The 12,762-nt window shown below is 38.4% G+C and overlaps 1 protein-coding gene across 2 annotated transcripts in view; it reads right to left on the bottom strand.

The window, feature by feature from the left end:
• ttyh2 (tweety family member 2) overlaps nt 1-12,762 on the bottom strand; it is a 68,521-nt gene that overhangs the window by 4,643 nt on the left and 51,116 nt on the right. For both annotated transcript variants that reach the window (XM_085169492.1, XM_085169493.1), the window contains exons 6-9: nt 9,377-9,449; nt 3,635-3,704; nt 3,429-3,484; nt 80-172 (exon numbers count right to left, since the gene is read on the bottom strand). In XM_085169492.1, the coding sequence (XP_085025618.1) occupies nt 80-172; nt 3,429-3,484; nt 3,635-3,704; nt 9,377-9,449 (292 nt within the window). The remainder of the gene's footprint in view (nt 1-79; nt 173-3,428; nt 3,485-3,634; nt 3,705-9,376; nt 9,450-12,762) is intronic.

Genomic DNA, 12,762 nt, shown 5'->3' with positions numbered 1-12,762 from the left:
TCAGCGTATCATTGAAAAACACTTCAGCCCTTATTTTTTTTCTCAAACTACAGCATAAAAGTGTTTCTGTGTGCCATACCTCAGCCGTAGGAAACAGTGGTACAGCAAACTGCAACAGACCCTGGATCTGGATCTGCATGGTGGTCAGAGACCTCTGGAAGATGGCCAGAGGCTGCAAACAAAAGTACAGAAGCAAATGAACAGCAGGCAAATAACACATATGAATGCAGCAAGCCTTGGGCTGAGTAATAGAGGTACTTTAAAATGTACAGTAATTTCTAAAAAAAAAAAAAAAAAAAAGCCTCAAAAACTATAGGTAACAACATTAATGCCATAATAATTGGCTTTGATTTTGTCACTGAACTGGTTTGGATTTATTGAAATGGAAAATCCAGGTTAATGGTCAAAAAGACTGGCCTAAGCTAAATCTAATTTTCATTGGAGGTATTGGGTGTTATCACAATTTGTGTTTCCCCCTGTTTTATACAGCGATTTCAGATTTTACAACAACAGATCTATGTTCCCACCAGCAGGGGGCAAAATAAGCATCCACATTCAGCCCGGAGTAATGGGATAGTCTGTTCTACCTGAAACACAATCGTTCCTGCCTTTTTTTTAAATTAACATTCAAGTATGATCATACATCAATTAATCTGCCATATCTTCAAAGTAAATCTGTATCTTCACAGTCACCCAGCCTAACAAGACCTAACAAGAACCTGGAAACCCCCACGCCTGGGGCACAGTGTTAAATTGAAACAAGATGTGGTCAATTACCTCAACTATCCATAAATGTAATTGCTTTCCTCTGATCTGACATTTTTTCTTGATCTACATGATCGTCCATGGCCCAGTAGCTCTCTGCTACACAGTCGACTGGCTTCAATAGATTTTTTTCCCCCAACTTTAGCTTGGGTGAGTTTGTTCTGAGCCAAATAAAGTGAAAAAATAGGACAAAGACAGTGTATGGAGGAGGACAGTAAAAAAAGGAGAAGAGATGATAAAAATAGATAAAGAGTTGGCACAGGAGTGATGCCAAAGGCGGTGTTACGCTGGGGCAGGAAGGTAGACCTGCAGGGCACTGCGGAGAGACAAACACCTAAGAAAGTAAGATAAACAGGGGGGAGAAGCTTGTTTGCTTGCCAATCAGTGTGAATTCCTGTATCTGCCAGCTTGCTTGTGAACTTTGCACCTGTTGGCTATCTGTGTGACAGTGAAAAGAGCGCTGACTTTGTTTACCAGGCAAGGTGACGTTTGTCTGCCCTCTGCCGCTGTGCTCTTGTGGTGTGCTCCTCGGGGCATGTCTACAAGAGCCAGATAATAAGATCTGAGGTCTGGTGAACCAGAACTTACAGAAATTGACTTAACTGCTGACTGATGTCAGCTGGGAAGTCAGTGAAGTGACCCACAAACTGCTTCCCTGAAGAGTAACTCCACGGATCCTCAGAAGAGTGGGAGGAGAAGAGATTCTCCAGGTTGTTTCATCTAACGTGCAATTTCATAGCCTTTGTCTCGGCAGTTTTGTAACACTAAGGTATGCTTTGTCATGCATCAAGGAAGCAAGAACAGAAAGAGAGAAAAATAATGGCGTCAGTCTTTGATCCTTGGTGGTTTTATAACTCCTCTGCTAGAAGTTAGGATGTAACTCAGACAGACAGGGCTGGACGAAGGGAAAGCCTGACAAAGATGAAGCCTGAGGGGCAAAGAAATGAGCAAAGACTGAGCATCGCAAATTACAGTTCAAAAGACATGAAGGCATTTTGCTGTTAAACCGGAGAGACATTTGTTTTTTTGTAGCTATTAATATCGATTAGTATCGCCACAACAACAGCTGTCTTAAGTCTGTTTAAATGAGTCAGGAATGACCTTTAAATGCTGTTTACACAATTCACATTTCCAAGATTAAAAAAAAAAATAATTGAGATAACAGTTTCTTTTTAATAAATATAAAAAAGAATAAGTAACAGTTTCTTCTTTAAACTTCTAAGATGGAGTTTTGAGGAGAAATTTGGAGTCTTTTAAAGGGCTGATTATGAAAAAGAATATAATATTAATCCTGCCATAATTAAACTAATATTAGGCTTAATCATGAATCTGTTTGATATTTCCTCATTAATACCTTTAAAAAAAAGTTTAAAAAAAACAAAGCTTCTATTTGAATGCTGATGCAGTGGGTAGTTTGAACAGATTTGTTAAATTCAAAATAAACATACACTCACGAGACACTTTATTAGGTACACCTTACTACTCTTCGAACTTCTTTAATTCTTCATGACACACATTCAGTAAGGTGCTGGAAACTGCTCAGAGGTTTTGCTCCATACTAACATGATAGTGTCACACAGTTGCTGCACATCTGATGAGTGGACATACATGATGCAAATCTCCTGTTCCACCAAGGTGCTCTACTGGATTGAGGTCTGGTGTCTGGTGATGTTCAAGAAACCAGTTTGAGATTTTTTGAGCTCTGCGACACGATGTGTTATCTTGCTGGAAACAGTACCCATCGAATATCCTCCGCACTGCTACACCACCAGTAGGAACTTATGTAATGATATAAGGCAGGACAGATGCTTTCATGTTGTTTTTGTCAAATTCTGTTCTCGCCATTCAAATGTCACAGCAAAAATAGAGACTCATCAGACTAAGCAACATTAAAATCTTCTATACTCCAGTTTTGGTGAACCTGTGTGAACTGTACTCTTGTTATCAGCTGACAAGAGAGTCAGCCTTTGTGGTCTTCTGCTGCTGTAGCTTCAATATGTTGTACACTCAGAGACGCTCTTCTGCATACCTTCTGCTATGTTCCTGTCCTATAAGCTTGAAACAGTCTGGCCATTCTACTCTGACCTCTGGCATCAACGAGCCATTTTCACCCAGAGAGCTGCTGCTCACATGATATTTTTTCCTTTTTGGGCCATTCTCTGCAAACCCCTGAGATGACTGTCTGGGGAAATCCCAGAAGATCATCCGTCTTTGAAACAATCAGAGCAGCCCATCTGGCACCAACAACCAACCACAACACAGTTCAAAGTCACTTAAATCGCCTTTTTTTGTCCCATTCTGATGCTTAGTTTGAATTTCACCAGCCCATCTTGAGCATGTCTTCATGCCTAAAAGCAGTGAGTTGTCACCCTGTGACTCGTACATTTCTGTTAACTAGCAGCTGAACATGTGTACCTAATAATGTTGATGGCAAGTGCATAGCCACCAAAATAATAACATTTAACAATGTTAAATTGTATCTGTAAAATACCCAGCAAGTGTTTACCTGCACATCATAAATCCTCATTTATGGATAAAGATTTAATTTCAAATGTCTACAGAACATTTCTTTGTGTTAATCAAAACTCCTTTGGCTTAGATGTGTGGACATTTTATGACCTGCAATTTTTGCGAGGAGCTCTGCAACACATCCCGTTTCCTACCTGCTGGAAGGGGTTGGAGAGAGTCTGGTTGCAGTACAGATAGTAATGAACAATATCTGAGAAAACACAAACACAAAAGCAGACAGAAAATGTTTTTTCATCATCATTGTCCTCGCTGTGCTGAATATCAATTATCGCCATGGCCACAAATTTAATGTCACATAATGAATCCATTAAACGATCATTATTATTCGCACCACACTTACCAGCACTGATGACATCCTTTGTTTTACTCATGATGTATTTGTCAGGGGAAATGCAAAAATCACTCGTGCCCTAAAATAAAACAGGAGATGTGAGAGGAGTGGAAAGAGAGTGGGAAACAAGGACATATCAGAAAAAAAAGATTGAATGGTTCACATTTCATGACTCACAAAAAAAATTCATGACTCACATTTCAAAGAAGGAATGATGTGGTGTGTCAAATACCAAGTAATCAGCTTGACAATTATTTATACATATTTTTTACTAAAACATTTTTCCAGAAACATGAATAGTGATTGCTATCATTTTTAGCGCTTTTTGACACAGTAGAGGGAATATGGCTGTTTTTGTACCCCTTTAACACATCTTAACAGGAATGCTTTTCAATTCAATGCAAAGTGCTAACACGAAACCTGCATTGGCAAAAATAACAAAAGACAAGTGGCAGTCTCCGCTGAACTGTGCCGTCTGAATGCTAAATGTCCCTGGGGCTCGGGACAAGCACTGCGTGTAGCTTAACCTTCTCTGGGGGGTACGCTAATGAGCCCCACGCAGAAGAGATAAAGCAAACTGTGTTTCCCGGCAAACCTGAGCTAGTTTGTTAGAGACGAAGGATACCAAGGAGCTCTGCAATTCAGGAGCAAGTCTGTTAGAATTCCTGAAGGGACGACAGTGAATCTCAGAAAATGCAAAGTTCTGACTACCCGCTGTTGGCAATTAGGAGTTCTGCCAATGGGGTGTATTCATTATGCATTTATTTACTAAGGATTCAGCCATTAATTTAAGTGCAGTCTGCACACAGACAGGATGTGAAGATTATCTTGCAGGTCTGTCAGTCACACCTGTAAATACAGTCACACATGAAGCTGATCAGAAACTCAGATAAATCCAGATTCTATGTACTGAACAGTTGTTAGTTCCTGTGGTTGCCGTGGGTGTTTTCGCATCATTAGAGCAGGGCAATGAAATTCATTCTTATTTAAAGTGGGACACAGCTGCGCGACTGCAGTGGCAAATTGATTTTCACAAGTTCAGCTCTCAGTCGGGGTGGAGGAGGTCGAAGATTTTCAGACATTTTCAGATGGCAGTGGTACGTGGAGGTTAAAGAGGTCACCGTGTGTGTGGCGTTCCTGCACATACGCACAAATTCTCCATAGGTGCTAGCTGGCTCGCTGAGCTGAAAAATTGTGTAGAACAATTACGTCTAAACAGGAATGTTGGTCTGTCCTGTGTTCAGTCTGTAGTAGAGATGGACCGATCCGATATTACGTATCGGTATCGGTCCGATACTGACCCAAATTACTGGATCGGATATCGGCGAGAAATAAAAAAATGTAATCCGATCCGTTAAATATCAAAAAAGCACCTCACAAAACTTGCTACACGGCTTAACTCGGCTCATAACTGTAGCACGTTGCAGCAGTATGCATCACGTGATAGAGCTTGAGATAGCTTGAGAGCTAGAGATTGTGTATTTGTAGCCTTGCTAGCAAACCAGCATTTCATCTCCGAGGAAGTTTTCCCAGAGAGAAGTAAAGCAAGTGTGTAAGTTCATCTCTGAATGTTTGTAAAGCATTCCCACGTTAAGCTTAACAACAGATATATGGAGCGACTGCCTCTCTCTCTCTCTCCTGCTGCTACTTCAATTGTGAAACTGATCAATGATCAGCTGATTGGCTTTTCTGTCGCGACTCCGTCTCTCTTCTTTGTTTTTGGCCCACTTCTCACCAGAAAGAGGAAACCAGCGGCTGAACAACAGCAGCACTATTAAGCTTGATAAGCTGTTGTTAGAATTTATTTAATATTACTTTCTACACCAGGATCTTTTTCTACGTAGCTGACGGCTGGTAACTGTGCAGGGGCGGATCTAGCAAAGTTTAGCCAGGGGGGCCGATAGGGCATGAACAGGGAAAAGGGGGAACAAAGACATACTTTTCTTTCTTGTTCTCATTTAAAATGTCTAGCTTTTAATAAATAATTATCTGAATCTTACACCCAAAGTTTTAATCTGATGTAAAATATATAGAAGTCCATTACTGTATATAGTAACTGTTAAGTCTAATATACCCTAGTAAGCTATACTACTTTTTCCTTTGGGAAGATACCATCTGTGCAGTCTGCAATTCTGTTGAAGAAATATGTTGAATCTATTTAATTATTCTTGAAAAATAATTTCTTTCTGTGCATTTTTCCCCCTGCATCAAATTAAAGTTGATTACATCGATTAAGCATCATGAGCTGGAGGGTGGGGGGTGGTTCTCTATTTTTTTTTTTGCTGGGAGTTTGCAACCCTATTAGTTAGGTTGCTTAATATTTCTGCTAAGTACTCTTTAAAATACCAGATTAGGGAGGATGGAGCAGGTTTACGTTTATTAGATTGATCAGTGTTGCTGAACTATGAAATATTTTGGGCGCAGTGTATTTTTTACATACAGGTATAACAGAATAGCTTTAGTGTTGTTATTTATTTAAACTTGAGTATAAACTTATACAAAATGCAGCAAGATATTAAAAAAACGTTTTATTGATTAAAAAACACACTATATCGGATTCATATCGGTATCGGCAGATATCCAAATTTATGATATCGGTATCGGTATCGGACATAAAAAAGTGGTATCGTGCCATCTCTAGTCTGTAGTGCCTGAAAATGCTGTCAGTGATTTTATTATAAATGAGGTTTTTGCATAAATTCAATCGAATAGTAAATTCAAAAGAGATCTTTCAATTAATGAGTACTTTTACATCTTTCTCTATGTTAAATTTTTTTTGGAATTAGGGCTGAAAAGATCAAAAAAATGCAAACAAACAAACACTTTCTAACTGCTTTTGCCTCTTTTCTCTATTTGATATAAATTCTAAAATAATTTGTTTAAAGAAGACACCTGATTTAAAAAAGTGCTTTCTCCTAAATGTGTTTTCAACAATTCCCAGCATAAAGAATGAATCAACATTTATTAAAGATGAAATGCCTTCATACGATGATGTCTACAAGTCTGTTGTTAGAAACTGAAAACTTTCACATAAACATCTCCTTTAAGAAGTAACACCTGCATCAACATAAGCACAAGCTCCTATTTACACGTATAAATGATGTCTGAGGAGCCAGAGCAGATTCTTCATGTAAATGCTTTTACGAAGCCTTTATGATGTTTACTCTCAGGCGAAGAAAAGACCCAGGTGGACTCCATCTATAAATTCTCAGAAACAGAAGTACAGTAAAAGCCAATTTCTATCCCGACTATCTACACAAATGTATCATCTGGATCCTTAATGAATTTATTAGACTACCTGTCATAAAAAAAGGAAAACATTTCAGAAATCTGCCAAAACAATATTTTTATTTATTAGTTATTTTGATGTTAATTTTGGTATTAATTAATAGCAAACTGGTTTCACATATTTACACCAAAATTTGAGGACACTGGACTTCTCAGAAAAAAACTCTGTAATGAATTGAGCATAAAATTAAACAGCTAAAAGAAATTTTTCTGTCAAGGACTGCAAGTAAATAACTAATTTGGCATCCTAATCAAAAAAATATGTTTTCTGATTTTTAAACATTTTTTTTTTGTAAAACAGTACATCAGAAAATTCAGGGTTAACTATAATTATATACTGGTATTAAAAATATCATTTTTAAAGATCTTGCGTAGTTAATAGCAGTTAATTAACCATTAGAGAAACATGAAATATTATTACTATCAATCCTACTAATTTCATGTCAAACTCATTTTACAGTTTGATGTTAAGTGGAATAAATGAGTGGACCTCCACTGTCTGTCAATCTAAAGAAGTTTAACTACACATTTAAACCCTGAGATATTTAAATATCAGAAAAACCTGATAAGAAATGTTGTTCTAGAACGTTTAAAGAAATCTGTCAGCATGGCCCCTAAATTATAACAAATTAATGTCTATAATTACAGAAAACGTTACTGTAGCTCACTGAGTTTTTGTTAATTCACATAAAATGCAAATTTATGTATCTTTTTTTTTTTAACTCTGGGCCCCACCCCCCAAGAAAAGTTTCACTTTGTATCTGTCTTGTATACAGTGTACTGTCAGCACAGTGGTTCAGTAGTTAGTGCTGTTATCTACTAGCAAGATGTTTCTGGGTTCGAACCTGACCAAAATCATTTCCAAGTGTATGAATGAATAATAAGATATATTGATGGTTTTCTTATAGAGCTACTCTTACACTCTTTTAACAGATCTGTGTATGTGCTGTTTTAATAAAGTACAAAATTGTCACCAGACTTTCAAGACTGGGCTCCACAAGGTTCGGCCCACAAGAATAAGAATAAGAATAAGTACCTCCTGTCCAGGGTAGTACCCAGTAACAAGCTGTTGTACCGCTAAAGACAGGTTCTTTATTTTTTTTAAGGGTGTACAAATCATTCATTCAGCCTCAGCGTCAGTGACACCCAGCAGACATGTTACATAAAAGTGAGACGGAATGATTTTGTAACACACACAAAATCATTACGTCTCAGAGGACAAGATGTACCCGTGACTCTTCTGAAGCAATTTATGAAAAGTTATATTATTCATTTATCAAGGGGAGATGTAGAACAAGAAGACCTTTTAGTTAGATTACCATGTAATTTACTGGATGCTTCCAAGTTCCTTAAAGGGAAAGTACTGTCTTTCCGTTGAGATAATCCTTACACACCATAGATGGACCTGAGCGCAGCATGTGTCATGGTGCAGGAGACTGAATGGACAGGATGAATCATCTACTGAGAAATTCTGTATTTGTCTGCATTTGCAATGTCTTGACCGGTGGATGCAGATGGGGGTTTCGGTGTTTTAGTCATACATGTGTGCCGTAGCATTGCTATAAAAGGAAACCATTAGTGTCATTGTGTCAGGAAATGAAGACCACACCGAGTGAAGCCTCGCAAAGAAGACTTGAACATGCAGATAAAAAGGAAGATAAAACCAGACACCACTGTGCAAGAGATCAAGCTTCTCGCCGTTACTTAGTCCTGCTTACTTGACGCTCATTATCTCCAAATTTAATTCACACGTGTAAACAATCCTCTGCTGCCCCTGAGTAAAAAGCAACATCCAGCAACAAAACTGAGAAAAATAGCACAGACGCCCGAGGCAGCTTAGTCAAACACCAGTGCTCAGCCATTTGATATTCATCGTGTCTCATGTTTCTCTCTATTTTCACGGTGAGTTCTCACCTCCACATCGATCAAACACTTGCGCTGCTTTTTTAAGCCTTGGGACGATGAGAGAGGAAAAACACTGAAATTAATCACCTACTCAGTGTGAATACGGCAATTGGATTCGTGTTGTCATAATCCTTGAATTGGAATCGGGTTATTGAGCTCTGTATAATGCTGCTGAGAAGGTGTGGGTTTGCAATTTTGTTCTTTTGTCAGTCTATTTTTAGTGCCGTGTGTTTTGACAGCAGAGATCAAAAGCTCATGACGTGGTAGACGGATAGCTGTGATCAGAAGAATTTGAGATTGGGCAGTTTTAGAACCTGTTTTGATGACTCTGTGCATCTGTGAGGGATCTCTGTCACTGATTTCATAAATATTTTTGTAACCTTAACATCCTGATAAAGCTTAAATACTTGGCTTTTAAGCTTAGAACCACTAATTAGCAGCTAATACCTTAAATAGATAGATAGCTTCTGCAAACTATCATAAGAGAGGTGACCAGTTTAGGGTATTTTATATCAAAGTAAGTCAGTCACTCAGGGGTAAGAAAGCGAGGGAGCTTACCACAGCGGTTGCCAGGTCAGCTCCCAGTGAAGTCCAGCTCAGGACTAGCGTCAGCACTCCAAACACCATCATCCTGCAGAAATACAAAGAAACAACAGGGTCAGGTTGAAACTCAGTGCAGTGATCTGTTTATTTGCTAAATCAAACTAAGATTAACTGAAGGCTCAGTGAACCAGGACACAATGGCTCATTAAAGCTTGGTATTTATCCAAGTGAATGAGTCAGTGATTTAAGTACTTGACCTGGTTTGCATTAGGTTCATTCCAATTACTCGCAGTGATTACAGGTGAACACTATTGTAATCACACTGTTAGAAAACCAAGAAGTAAACTGGGTTTGTCATACGCATCTGCAATTATTATTATATCAGTGGTATATCAGCACCTTCAATTTGATATGGTTCCTACATCAACATTCTTTTGAAGCTGTGTTTTTGAGCCCCTAATATTAAGTCTAATCACTCCATTTAATCTGTGTCTTTGCACTGATAGAAAAATCACAAAGCTGAATGCCATGAATGCTAAGAGACGCTTCAAAGGAGAGATGAGTCATTATCTTTGCAAGCAACTGCTTTTCCAAATTAGTAATAAAGCAATCCCTTTGGAATAGTTGCATGTTGTAAGCATGTCTTATAACTAGGGCTGGGCCATATCATACCGTTCACGGTAATACCGGTACAATGTTGGGCAACGATAAGAAAATGAAATATGGCGATAGAACGTGGGTAAAACGCGCATGCGCAGTGCCTTTGCTTTCATATGCACATGGCGGAAAAATCATGGCGGCGACGGAGAATGAGAAGAGTGAAAGCGGATTGTTGAATGAAACAGATGAACCAGAACTGGTTTGTAAAAATGCTGCAACTTCAGTGGTGTGGAACTGGTTTAGCTTTCGTCCGTCAGCTACACAACAAAGCACTATTTTTGGTAGAGCATGCTAGCGGGCCGTCGTTATTACCGTGTTGTTTGGAAAATACGGCACACTTAAAATCAATCCTTTGATTTTTCTGAAAGTCGACAGTGCCCCTTATAATCCCGTGTGCCTTATGTATGAACTCTGGTTGTGTTTACTGACCTTGAAACGATTTTATGTGGTACACAGCGCTCGAAAATCTGTCAAATGTTTCAGTACGACTTTGCTAAGCTAAGAAGCCACACCGCTTGATGGATTGTCGGAGCATTACGGCTATCGTAGGCAGGAGCCTGGCGTAGTGATACGTACTGTGCTTCAACATAATATTACCGTATTGTGTGTGTATAACCTCTTTTTAAGTTTTGTGGATATTATACATGGTTATGCTGAGGATATGTCGGCCAGTTTCCACTGGAAATGCCTTTTGGTTAAACTGTCAGCAAGGAATTTGCATTTGCACTGTTACATTTTTATATAACTTTAATGCACATAAAAAACAGCTGCTTGTTTAAGTGAAAATACATTTATGTTTTTTGGGGGGTTTTTTTTGCACTAATAAAGTTGTGGAGTTGTAAAGTATTTTGTCTCACGTCAATTATATCGTCAGTTATATCGTTATTGCAAATTTTCAAATGTATATTGTGATAAATATTTTTGGCCATATCTCCCTGCTCTACTTATAACTACTGTATATAACAAAATAACAATCAAAATGGAGAAACAAAAAGAGCTATTGTAGAGTCCGTGTCATAACAGCTTCTGCTACTCATAAGAAATGGCTCACGACCCAAGAGGAAGAAATGCTGATGTCACTGGGCTGTCATCACCAGAAAAAGTCACAGCGGTCATGTTTACTTCCATGGAGTTGATTCTGCTGCCTCAACATACAGCTGCAGAAGAACAGCTAATCTTCCACAGTGCTCATCCGCTCTGTTTGCCGACATCTGATTATAGCGAAGTCAGTGGATGGATGTTCCTGCACCCGTGTGTTTGTTTTACAGTGAATCCATACCCTGATGATGTCAACTTATTAGATGATAAGATGATAACATCAAATGATATACACAGAGGCTGAGAGATTGCAGGCCCTGGCTGTCCATTTTGGCATGCAGGAAAGTGTTGATGTACTAAAACAGGAGATCAATACCTATTAAAGACTATCATAGATCAGCTCTGGTTAAGTGAAAAGAATTTCCAGAAAATCCAATAAGCTTCTGATTCATGTCACCACATTTTAAATCGGATTTTTTTTCTATGCATGTCCAGGCTCATCTCCAGCCTGTTCATCTTTTAGCACCCCACAGATCCCAGGCTAATCCATTTCTCAATGCACTGAATGGATACTGAGCTCCCAATATTGAACTTACAATCCGCTACTTCTCTCCTTTTCTCTTTATCTCTACTTCTCTATATATTCCCTTTGCCCTCTCTACGGTGTATTTTCAACGCCCTCTGCCTTCAAATCAGATCCTCGTACTTAAAGTCTGACTCCTTCCTTTTGTCTGATACAGACCTCTCACTAGGCCCAGACAATTCGCGAGATAGGAAAGAGAGTGAGGCTTCACAGATTCCTTATCTTATTTTAGACTCGACAAGCAGAACTAATGCAAACGTTCTTTACCGTCTTACTCGTTCACTGCAATAACCTGCATTAATATGTGATTATATCTGCATATGGCTATATAAAGGGTACTGTATAGAACACTTTACACCAGTATTACAACTGGTTCTTGGTGATAACTAACTACAACAACTATAAAGGGATAAGAAAAAAATTCTGATTCCTTTTCTGACACTTTTGTAATTCCTCCTTGCAGACAAGAGCCTCACAGGGTTACATTTGCTGTGCCAATTGTCTCTCTTTCTGTCAGCAAAATTACACAAAAGCTACATGGCCATATTTCATCAAACCTGCTGCAGAGATATAGCAGCAGAAAAGAATGAACCTTTTGTATTTTGGTGCAAATTCTCACTTTCTCACTTTCTTTAAAATTGATAGCTAGGACACTGGCCTTAGAAGACTGTGCTCTTCTTGTATTTTTCCCATGAAATACTAATGCTGCATCTCAAATCATATATTTCCTCTTTTGTTTGCCTAGAGTAGTCACACTAAAAAGGACAGCTACACCCGGTACACTCCAAGTAACTTGGTGGTATGCTTAAAACAGACAAAACCCTGAGTGTAAAATTCTGTACACTTTTCATTTTCACTAGCCACCATCTCGGTGATGCACCAATAATTTGTTTGACAGTAACAGGAAAACATTGTCAGCATAGATGGAAACGCTACTGTTAGCTATCTATATTGATATCTATATCTATAGTTATAACAACAAATTTGAAAATTCTTTCATAACAACTATAATTATATTTTAGCATTAGAAATGCTGTTTTGATAAAGAGCTTGTGCATACTGGTGGATTAACTATTATACATACATTAACATAGAAAATGATTTTGGCAATTTAGGCTAA

This window comes from Neolamprologus multifasciatus, chromosome 8, assembly GCF_963576455.1.
Source record: "Neolamprologus multifasciatus chromosome 8, fNeoMul1.2, whole genome shotgun sequence".
Classification (NCBI taxonomy): Eukaryota; Metazoa; Chordata; class Actinopteri; order Cichliformes; family Cichlidae; genus Neolamprologus; species Neolamprologus multifasciatus.
Note: the sequence above shows the minus strand (reverse complement) of the source record. Positions and strands in the feature narration are given on the sequence as shown.